We start from the raw sequence: 11,224 nt of genomic DNA, 5'->3' as shown, positions 1-11,224 counted from the left end.
GAATCGCACATTTGATGTCAATTTAACGATCGCGCACGACAAATTCAGCCACTGCAGACTGAAAGGACATCTGCATAATGTATGAAAGGGTGAATTGAGTCCATGAGTGCGTTTTCACCTTCAGACACTAAAGCAATATGAAGACAGAAACACATTTCATGATGCCCTTGGATATTCCTGTCCTGCCTTTGACTGTTACTGACGATATTGACTGGATGGTTGAATTATCATGTTGCAAGTAAGTTGCTGAGCAATGCTGGGAGCGCATCTATCACAGGCCTGTCGTGTGAGTGGGCCTACTTTTGCCCCCTCTGCTGCTCACCGCCTCCCTTGTGCCCTTGAGCAAGTTATTGAACCACATGTCATCAACATGTGGATGAGCGAATACGGCGGAACCTCGTTTCAACGTTTCCGCCCCGAGAATGTTCACATTTCAAAGTGCCGATTCCACGTGATTATTTTTCCTTAAGCCGATTTTGCTTTCAACGATCATCTTTAAAACGTAGACGTCATTAGTGAAAGTAGTTGGCGGCCATTTTATTGGAAATGGTTACCTCGAGCGACCGTGATGACGTGTAGATTGTTTACGTCCCCGGGGGTACTTTGTGACGAGCTTCGACTGGACTTTTCACTTTCCGTTCCTTTTGTTTCATGTTTTCTCAGTCAGTCCAGAAGGGAAACACCTCGGTGAGCTGAGTGGTTGTGTGGACGACAAGGCAAAGCGACCCCACGTGTTGTGTAGGTCAGGGGTCCCCAACCGCCGGTCTGCGGACCGGTACCGGTCCGCAGGGCATTTGGTACCGGGCCGCACAGAAAGAACTTGGCTTAATTCCGTTTTATTTATTTCGGAATACGTCGGCTGTTTTATTTTGAAAAATTACCGGATTCTCCGTTACATCCGTCTGCGTCACGCTTGACTCACGTCAAGCCACGCGTCTCCGTCACGTGACCAATTAAGCTAAACACAAAATGCCGGAGCTAGCAAAATGAGTAAAAAAAACTGCGGGAGATTGCAAACGGCGGCGGCCTTAAAAGTACGTTCGAGACAACCGGATTAAAGTTATGGTTGAATACTCTGAGATCGCCACAATAGCACTGTTGCTATTTCCGACATCCTACTTGTGTGAGGTGGGGGGGATTCTGCAGCAACGGAGACTAAAACAAAATTACGAAGTAGACTGGACATAAACCACACACTTGAGGTGTCATTGTCTCCTATTACCCCGAGATGGGACCGTCTGGTTGCAGAAAATCAAGCTCGTTCTGTGGTGAGTCGTCATTTTCATGCACTTTGAATTTGCGTTGTATCGTATTTTGAAGGCATTCAACATTACCAAAGCGATCAGTGTTGCGGCCAGATTAGACGCTCCTTGTGTTTATTATTATATTTCGAAAACAGCACAGTTTTCATGCAGCTCATACCATATTATTTTGTTGTATTAATCCGCCACATCTTAAATGCCGGTCCGTGAAAATATTGTCTGACATAAACCGGTCCGTGGGGCGAAAAAGGTTGGGGGACCCCTGGTGTAGGTAATGCAATGGCACCACCTAGTGCCACAAAAAATAACGGCAATGACGCTCACCGAAGCCGATCCGGGTCTCTGCTTTGCAAGACACATCGACAGTCCTTCGAAGATCACACACACACAAGTCCTAGTCCACCATCTAAAATGTTCGGTCTCAAACTGGATTTTTAATCTGAATTTGTTTCACCCGGCCTGACGCCCTGTTCCAGTTTAAAACCGATTTACTGTTTCTATCTATTTAATTATTTGGGTAGCGGGTGGATGTATTGCAGTCACGTGTTTTCTTTAAATTGTCTATTTGATGGAAACCTTTCCTGCTCAGTCTTGCCTGATCTGCCTTTCTCCTGCGGTCTTCGAATGCGCATTGTTACAGTTGAAAAGCTGAAGCTGCTTTGAAAAAAAAAAAAAGCCAAATCGACTTGAATGAAGGTCACAGTGTGGCCAGCCTCCCCCTTTGTTTGTGCGCATGTCATAGGCTATCAAGATGGCATGTGTGCGCGCACACGTACCGTGTACTCTGAGGCCCCAAACGTTATCTGTGCTTTCGACATACATGTCACGAGCAAGAAATGCGGGGGACTGTCCTTCTGTGAGGCCCGATCGAAAGCCTTTTGAACAGGGGCGAAACTCATCGATTTCGGAAATCGTTTGATTGCAACTTGTGCAACCAAATGCGAAGTTAAGGCTCCCATCAATTTTGCTGTTTGAAAGGTTAATTTTGTCGGGTCCGAGTGCCTTTACTGACATTCTATTTTTAATGGAAGTGTGTGATCCTTGTGCGCAAAAAACAACCACCCCCCCCCCCCCCCCACACACACACCAAAAAAAATGCTTTGAAAAGTACCACTTCACAGCGGTGGTGTGTTTGGCTTTCATAAGCGAACATGTTGGGCCTTGCAACACAACAGTTGAATAAGACGTATTGATTTTCACATTGAAGCTCATCGTTCAAAAGGCTTTTCATGACTTTTTCATTTGCCTTTTGAGAGATGACGACTTTTACGTCGCCGCGTCGCGGGCCACCATTTTCTTTGCTGATGGATTTCGTGTTGGCATGTTGTAGACGACCATTTCTGAAATATGCTTTGTCATGTAAAAAAAAAAAAAGCCGTGGCTTCAAACTAGGCGTCTTCGCGTGGCTCGTTTGCCTGAAAAACGTTGTATTGGCCCCTTCGGTTTTTATTTTTAATTGATACCGACTGACTGAACTAACCGAACAGGCGAGCAACCCAATCCATGAGTAGATCAAGTCATTTGTTGCTCACCTACTGTCCCAGAGAACAAATCGTCTCTCTTATGCAAGGTTTTTGATCAATAGACGGGGGGGTCAATCAAGCAGATCAAGCCCGATAGGATTGTGTGTTTTGAGAGAGGGGGGGGGGGTCAATGGTTATGTTGACTCGGTGCGACGAGAAGGAGGAGGAGCGTTGCGTGTCGGAGCGCCGCAGAATATAAAAGGTCCCGCTTCTGGCTCTCCCCCCCCCCGCATCTCACTTGACGTCGGAGGCCCGCGCCATGAACAAACGCTTGGTGTTCTCGCTGCTGTTGGCTTCGGCCTGCGCGTGCGTGCAGGGCGCGCCGCTGGACCAGGACGCCCTGGCCGCGGAGTCTTGCCAAGATGCTTTGGCGATGGGCGCCGCCGGGGAAGCTCTGACCAAGATTAACCGGGACCGCAAGGAGGGCTACATCCTCAGCCTTCGCCGCTTATCCAACGCGCACTCCGAAAAGCACGTGAGTCTCGCCGGAGACAACTCCTCGACAAACGCGTCGCCCGCTCGCTCGGGGGTCGGTTGGTCGGTTCAGATTTGGGACGAGTCGCAGATCCGCCGGAAACGACAGATCGACCTCCGAAGTCAACGTTTGAGCGATTCTGTTTTTTTTTTGTTGTTTTTTTAACTCGGATTGTCGCTCATGGAGGGAGCGTTTCAAAAAGCATTGATTGATGTCTGATGTGCATTCCAGGAAGAAAACGGCATCGTCTTCTACCTGACCCTGGATGTCGTTGAGACCAACTGTAGCGTGCACAGCAAAAAGGACTGGAAGGACTGCCAGCCTCGCCCCGCAACAGACACGCCCGTTAGTAGCAAAGCATCTTCCTTTTTGTTTTTTTGCCGATAGAAACATGCAAAACTCCCAAGCGCGCACCTCCGCGCCGACGTGCTCGCCGGTCGTCCGCCGTGCCGCCGAAACGTCAGATTGTCACACGGAATAAGTAATGTTGAGATTTGGCAATCATTTTTCTTCCCTCGGCTACACTCGCTTGAAACAATCACCGATGAGATGAGTCAACGATTTTGCGGATTCACTGTCCAGTTCACTACAATTGGTTTGAGGAAAAAAAAAAATGCTTTTTTTTTTTTTTTGTCCTTCAGGTCTACGGACAGTGCAAGGCGGCGATCTACATGAACAGGGTGAACCGGGTGGTGCGTCTCTACAAGTACGACTGTGTCGTCAGACCAGGTGGACGCTCGTCGTCACAAGCCGTTTCTCTTTCAAACCTCTCCGGAATCAGACTAAAAATGACAACAAAGACGCGCTCGTAGCTGTATCGTGGACGACTTTGTTTTATTTTCCCTCTTTTTATTCAGTGCCCGTCGAAAGGGTGAGCCGATTATGCCCGGACTGTCCGACTTTGCTCGGTTCCGATAACGCCGAGATTCAGAAGACGGTGTCGGAATCTCTGAAGAAGTTCAACAAGGAGAGCGGATTGGCCAATCGTTTTGCTGTGCTGCGGATCACCCGAGCGACATCGGGGGTACGAGCCGCGCTCGACGCCGATCGCCTTTACGCCTCGCGAGACGTTGGCGATATTTGGCTTTCCGGTGAAATACGACGGAAAGCGTCAAAGGGTCTGCCAATTTTTTCCTTTGCGTCCAGATGGCCGTGGGAATGTATTACCACGCCGAGTACACCATCCAGGAGACGACCTGCCCCAATGACAAAGAAACCGGCGCGGACAACCGCTGCCCGCTCATGGAGTGCGAGTTTTCTGTAAGTCTCGACAAGAATTCGCTCAACACCACGACACTCGTTTGTAAGGCGGAGAGAAATTGTCTTCCCAGTTTAACCGCTCCGAAGGATTTTCTTCCTCGTTTCGAACGATTTGACGAGTCGACCGATGTCCAACTGCCCTGATTGTCCGGGATAATCGGTCGGAAAAGCGAACGGATGGATCGTTCAATCGTTTGTTTGTCGGTTTTTACCCTTCAGCACAAAGGTTTCTGTAAGGCCTCCCACCACCACACTCCCGCCGGCAATAGTGAGGTCGACGTAGCGTGTGAGATCTACGAGCCCGAGGTAAGGCCACAAAGCATGATTTTAGCCTCTCGTACGATTGGGATGCATCTTTGTAGACCGCCGGTGTCAAACGCAAGGCCCGGGGGCCGGATCTGGCCCGCCACGTCATTTGATGTGGCCCGCGAAAGCAAATCAAACATGTCAACTTCCGTGATGAATGCTAAAATTTCGACCAGAATTTAAAATTCTTTTATGGAATAAATAAGAGACATATTGTTCAGTATTTTCTTGTTACCAAACCCCTCATTACAGTAACTTTGAGCAATAGTTGAATAAACCGTCATGATTGACTTTTTTCAGTCATAACGGCCCTCCAAGGGAAACGGTGACTAAAATGCGGCCTGCGGCAAAAAGGAGTTTGACGCACCCGTTGCAGACTATATTTCTCAAAGCCCCTCCCGCAAAAAGGGGCCTTGAGTTTTTGCCTCGCTTGCGTGGCTTCACTTTCTAACTCGAGGCTACATCGGCTTTTTACACCATCGGCTCATCCGTTCACATCATGATGCATGACGGTGGCTGAGCCAGAACGTTTCCAGGTTTCATTTTTTATTCTGAGCCTGAAATATGTCGTCCACGATGCTTTGATTTTGCTTGCGTGTGTGCTTTCGTGTTCGGAAAAAAATTTGAATGATTTTAATGGAGATTGAAATCGGCAATTCATTTTTTTGGAACATTTATGGCATGAGGAACACTCCTTCATTTTTTTTTTTCCCAGGGTGCCGAACGGGAGAAGAAACTCCACGTCTCGGGCGATGAGCTGGATCACAGTCACAACGACACCCACCCGCACGGCAGCGGTCACGAGTCGGCGCACCCCGCCGACTCGGCGCACACTCACGACCACATCCACGACCACACCAAGAGTCACGCTCACCACGGTAGCGAGCACGCCGAGGGCAGCGGGCACCACCACACGCACGACCACGACGAGGGAAGCGCCCGCAGGCACGCCCACGAGCACTCCCACGACCACGGCCACGGACACGACCACGTGCACGCGCACCACGCCCAGGCCCACGATCATAGCGGCGACTCGCCCAACCACCACCACGGCTACAAGCACGAGGCGGGGGTCCGCACCCACGAGCACGACCACGAGCTCGCCCTGGACCACGACCACAAGCACAAGCACTTGCACGCGCACGAGCATCACCATCATCATCATGCGCACGAGCACGAGACGACGGTCCACGACCATCCGCGGGGCAGCGTAAGGCAGTTGCCGGCCATGGGCCGACCCGCCAGCGTGCCGCCCTTCCCCGACGCGCCCGCCTCCGACGCAGGAGCCGTCCCGCCTCTTCTCCCCGATCCGCAGATCCCCGACGCGACGCAACCCGCCGTTCGGCCCTTCCCCGCTTCGCTTTCACCTCGGTGCGCGCCGCCCGCGAAGGGCCCGACGCCGGTGGACGAACTCTTTGCGGAAGACCCCCTGTTCCAACTCGCCGCCTAAGTTGGCGTCGACGGACCGAAGCGGGGTGCCCGTTCGAACTCGCCGCTCACTCGGACGAGATCTCCTCAAGAAGCGCCGATCGCCACTCGCGTTCTGTTGAAATCGTCATTTCCTCTTGGTCGCGCACTTCAAATGATCATCTTGCGTTTGGAAAGAGTTAAGCTGAAAACCATTTTCAACTTGAGTTCTTTTCGGCGGATACGGCGCCGTTCTTGAAAATAACTGAATACGGCACGCGTTCAACTTGTGCTTGTTTGCTTCGTGTTCGTCTGGCTTTGACACAAAGTGGCAACTGAGAATTCATCAGGAATCGAATAAAAAAAACAAATGACACTGGAAAAAAGTTGGTTGAATTGACTCCATTTTATTTTGTCAAATGGTTGCATGAAATAAAATCATCCAGATCCAGATACATTTTTTGGAGTAGGCTACACATGCTCGCTTTGCGTGGCTTTTCTCCCGCATTCCAAAAACAACTCTTGAAATGATCTCGGGTGCGATTGTGAGTACGAAGAGTTGTTTGTCCAGGGCTGCCGTGCGATTGGCCGGCAACGCGCTCGAGGTGATCCCCCGCCCGCTGCCCCAAGACAGCTGGGATAGACTCCGGCACGCCCGCGACCCTCATGAGGAAAAAGCGCATTTTTAAAAGTTGGACCCCACGAGAGCCTCCACGCTAAGAGTTGTGTTTGGTCGGCCTGCGGTGACGTCATGCTGCCGACTCCTGGATCCGGGGAACTTGGGGGGAGGTCCACACACAGTCTGCCCGGCTCGAAGTTGTTGAAAACATTTAAAAGCAAAGTAAAGAAATGAAAGGTTGCTTACTATAGTGACTAAAATAGTTTTTTATTTTATTTTATTTTTTTGCAGCACGTCGCACTGAGTGACCCATGTCGAGGTGGACTAACGAAATCAACGTAACATAAAATAGACGCGTTCGTGAGTTCCGTTCTGTTTTGTTTTTTGTTTTTCAACCAGGCTTGGACTCTCTCGAGTGTGTGCCAGCGTATTTTTTTTTTCTCACTCGGCAGTCTGCCGTCGGCCAACAGCAGCACCTCGTGTGTTTACACGAACACGAGAACTCAACGACATGCGGCTCAGGTCAAGGTTTGGCCCCATCCTGCTGGTTGTGGTGGAAAGGCCGGCGTCGCCCAGATCAGCCCCCGGAGCGAGTTCATACCCCCCCCGCAGATGCGATCTTGCTTGAAGCAAACTCAAAACTTTGATTTGGCGACAAAGTCGATGAGTTACGTCTTGTGTCTGAAAAGCATCATGCAATGACCTTCTTCCACAGTTAACACGAAGAAATGAAATGTGTAAGATACCAAATAAAATGTTGGGGGGGGGGGGGGTCGTACAAGGTGCCAAATGCATTAATGTAAAGGTAGAGTTTGGCACACATTCTCATACCTGTCAACTTTTCGGAGCCCCAACCTGTAAAAAACTACCAAAAAAATCCTTATAAAGAGCAAAAAATCCTTATAACATTTATATGTCAAAATAACGGCAGAAAAAAAATATTTATTGTAGATCATAATACAATGTCTGGTTAATGTCTAATCATCATTCTACTTAGTGGCATTACTGTGTTCAGAGTTGTATTCCTGCGTTACTTTTTTTCACCAGCTCCAAATCATTTGGAGTTGGTGAAAAAAAAAAAACCGGAAATTTTCAGAATCCGTATGATTTGTGCGATACGGCCATATACGTAAGAGTCACCACAAAATCCGTATGAACTATGGCTAAACCGTATGAGTTGACAGGTATGCATTCTTGCTTTGTTTCAGATCATGTCATCTTTCATTTTTCTTCTTCCTATCATTTCTTTGAAGGCTACTGTTTTGTTTTGTTTTGTTTTACCAGCTGTCAAGAACACATGTTGCAGAAGGAAAAGTACCTCAAAATACAGTTGTCATTTCCACATTGTTATATTCAGGAGGAAAACAACACGAGTGCACTGAGCCACACGTCATTTCCTCTGCCCTACAAAATCCGTCCACATGATGTCACCCTAGCATTGTGTTTGCTGCCCCTTTTTTTCTTCTTCTTCACAGTTTGCTGGAAACGCTCCTGGTTTGTTGTGATTTAGCCAAATGCAGTTGGACAAAAAAAATCCAACGCGGCTTTGTTATGTTGACAAGCAAAATGTGTAAGTTTGAATGTGAGATAACGCAGATTTGCGATTTGATTCGGTCTTTTCATTTGTTATGCAGGTTACGGTTGAAAACGACATCAAATAAGACGAGACAGCGGCGTGCCAAAAGCAGAAGGTGACGGCCCGCTCTGCAACAAAAGAGAAAATGGAACGCCGGCCTAATATAAGTCAAGCGTGGAGTGCGATCATGATAACCCTCGCCTACTGCCCCCTGACGTAGTCGGTGCCAGAATCTGGCCCAACAAATAATTGGGGCCAACTTTCACACCGGTTGCAAGCACCAGAGTTAGAGCCAATTTCACTTGTGGTTTTTGCAAATTCGCTGGAAAAAGAAAGAAGTGGTTCTAACCTGGGCACTGGCCCAGAACTGGCACGAGCACAAGCGCGGCGGAAAAGGGCCAAGAGTGACCTGGGCGAAGGCCTGCCCCGCCCCCGGCCCAGAACTGGCACAGGCACAAGCGCGGCGGAAAAGGGCCAAGAGTGACCTGGGCGAAGGCCTGCCCCGCCCCCGGCCCAGAACTGGCACAGGCACAAGCGCGGCGGAAAAGGGCCAAGAGTGACCTTGGCGAAGGCCTGCCCCGCCCCCGGCCTCCACGTTCTTCTGCCCCTGATCAGGCAGTTGACTTTACCTTCCCTCGATCGCAGCTTCCAGGCGCAGGTGGCGGCACGCGGCATCTTTTGCTGCAGACGAACGCCGGTGAAGGGCTGCCAGAGTAGGAGTTTCGTGCTCCCTCTAACGGGAACCAGTCAAGAGGCGAGCAGCAGCATTCAGGACCAAGTGGAGACGCTCGATGGAGGATCGGTTGACTCCAAAGTCAAGTATGTGAGGATCAGTCAAATGTGTGAGAGTCATTGAATTCTGATTGTGTTGAGCAAAGTACTGGATCTGTGTACCGCGTCATGTGATCAAACTCTGCCTGCGGATGCGATGACAAACGACGACTTCTCAGTGATGGAGCAACAGCGGAAGGAGAGCACGAGCTGAAGGAGACGAACATATGTTACGGGTGTCACTACTTATAGTCGCCGTTGCTCCCGCCATACTGTGCGCTGTTGCGTCATCATTTAATCAACTTCATGTAACGGAGTGTTAAACATATGGAACTATAGAAAGATTTCATAATTGATCTCTAACCGCAAGTTGAAAAACAGATATGCCATGAAACCAAAATAAAGCTCAGGTCGAAATGTAGAGCACATAGTACCGGTCGTTCAAAACGGGGCTTCCATATTAAGAGTTCCGTAAATTCCTGGTTCGCCCCCGCCTATATCCACGTGAATTCGTGTCCCTGCCCACCCATATTGCCCAGTCCCGTTAATTCCCATGGTGGAAAATTCCCAGAATTTTGCAACCACTGTCAGAGCACGCATTGAATGAAAAGGTAACCCGGCAACCGAATACACTGAAAACACGAACGCGGGACCGTTATTGATTTCCTTTTTTTTAATTTTTTTATATGAATTGGCACTCAAAGACGATGGTCAGGTCATTCCGCGCCGAATAATGGATTCCCTTTGGCCATAAAGAGGCGAAGTTGACCTCGAAGCTCCAGAAGCCACTCCTTCGACTGCTGGAAGGGAAAATTCCGGTTGTTCCCGTGCGCGTCGGTGCGTGCGCGCGGTAAAAAAAAAAAAAAAAAAAAAAAAGAGGGCAGGTACTGCGTTGCAGGCGGGGCCCCTCCTCCAGAGAGCCGAGGTGGGTTCGCTCCAATGGAAACCGCTGGAATGGCCCAACCGACGCCTCCAATCGCTCCCTCCTGCTGGCGCGGGTGGGGCGGGGGTTGGGAGAGGGGAGAGGGGGGGTGTCGTGTCCGGCCCGGCAGCCACTCCGACCGGAGGCGGGATTCGCCTTCGTTCCACACTTGGAGCAAAACTCGGCGAAAGACGTCGGTCGTCCCCGTGGCCCCGTGCACGCGCAGCCTTCGTGTGCCCGCAAACGCAAACGCCGAGGCGGCTCCTGTTCGGCCGCCGCTGCTGGAAGACTTCGGCCGGCCGACGGCGGTGGAGCGCCGCGGCAATGCTGCGACGACGACGGACGAAGGCGACGAGGAGGAACGCGCACTGACCGGATTGGAAGTTGATTCCAGCCCAGAGCGACGCCTCGCCGCGCCTCGGCTTTCTTGGACGCCCTCCGGCCCCGAGGGAGAAAATGCCTGTGAAAAGCAAATACAACCTGGTCGACGATGGGCACGATTTGAGGATCCCGCTCCACAACGAGGAAGCCTTCCAACATGGAATCAACTTCGAGGCAAAGGTACGCATACCCCTCCACCCAAAGAAAAAGTTCCATTACTTGCGCTGAAGTCTAATTGCAGCTCCCCTGTCCTTCAACCCAAAATGAGCTTACTTTTGTTCTTGTGCAATTAGCGTTTTTTTTTTGGTTTGTTTTTTTTGTCCAAGCCGCATCGAGCAGCAGCGTTCCTGTACTCGGCTCATACGTTGGAAAACAGCGCGAATACATTGAAGGGCGAGAGTGCGATTGACACAAGCGCCGGCAAAAGGGATTTAACTTGTGTATCGAGTTGACGTGGCGCAGTGCTACTATTGAAGCACGATATAAAAGTAGACGTCAGGTGCGTCAAAGTCATTTTTGTCGCCGGCCACGTCGTAGTTTCCCTTGGAGGGACGTTATGAATTTGGGGAAACCTTATCAACGTTTCATCCCCTCCACATATTACATACGCGCCGCGCAACAAATTGATGAATAGCTAGTTTTAAAAATCAGAAGTCAAGTATAATGACCGTTATTGTGAATTACGTACGCCAAAATTGAAATTTGGCTTCAGACTTTAGCAA

The 11,224-nt window shown here is 50.1% G+C and overlaps 2 protein-coding genes across 2 annotated transcripts in view; both read left to right on the top strand.

The window, feature by feature from the left end:
- The first annotated feature begins 3,012 nt into the window (after positions 1 to 3,012).
- On the top strand, positions 3,013 to 6,604 carry fetub (fetuin B). The gene is made up of 7 exons (XM_086116392.1): positions 3,013 to 3,260; positions 3,492 to 3,605; positions 3,902 to 3,989; positions 4,118 to 4,284; positions 4,407 to 4,520; positions 4,740 to 4,826; positions 5,542 to 6,604. The coding sequence occupies exons 1-7, from the start codon at positions 3,045 to 3,047 to the stop codon at positions 6,274 to 6,276; spliced, it is 1,521 nt and encodes a 506-aa protein (XP_085972518.1). The 5' UTR covers positions 3,013 to 3,044; the 3' UTR covers positions 6,277 to 6,604.
- A 3,626-nt stretch (positions 6,605 to 10,230) lies between these two features.
- The window catches only part of LOC147203166 (carboxyl-terminal PDZ ligand of neuronal nitric oxide synthase protein-like), a 29,625-nt gene continuing 28,631 nt past the window's right edge, over positions 10,231 to 11,224 (top strand). The window contains exon 1 of the mRNA XM_086115238.1: positions 10,231 to 10,682. Within this exon, the coding sequence (XP_085971364.1) occupies positions 10,578 to 10,682 (105 nt within the window). The 5' untranslated portion in view covers positions 10,231 to 10,577. The remainder of the gene's footprint in view (positions 10,683 to 11,224) is intronic.

Source organism: Hippocampus guttulatus, chromosome 7 (genome assembly GCF_054856545.1).
Source record: "Hippocampus guttulatus isolate MCC_2025c chromosome 7, RoL_Hgut_1.0, whole genome shotgun sequence".
NCBI classification, from domain to species: Eukaryota; Metazoa; Chordata; class Actinopteri; order Syngnathiformes; family Syngnathidae; genus Hippocampus; species Hippocampus guttulatus.
This window is presented reverse-complemented; position numbering and strand designations above follow the sequence as displayed.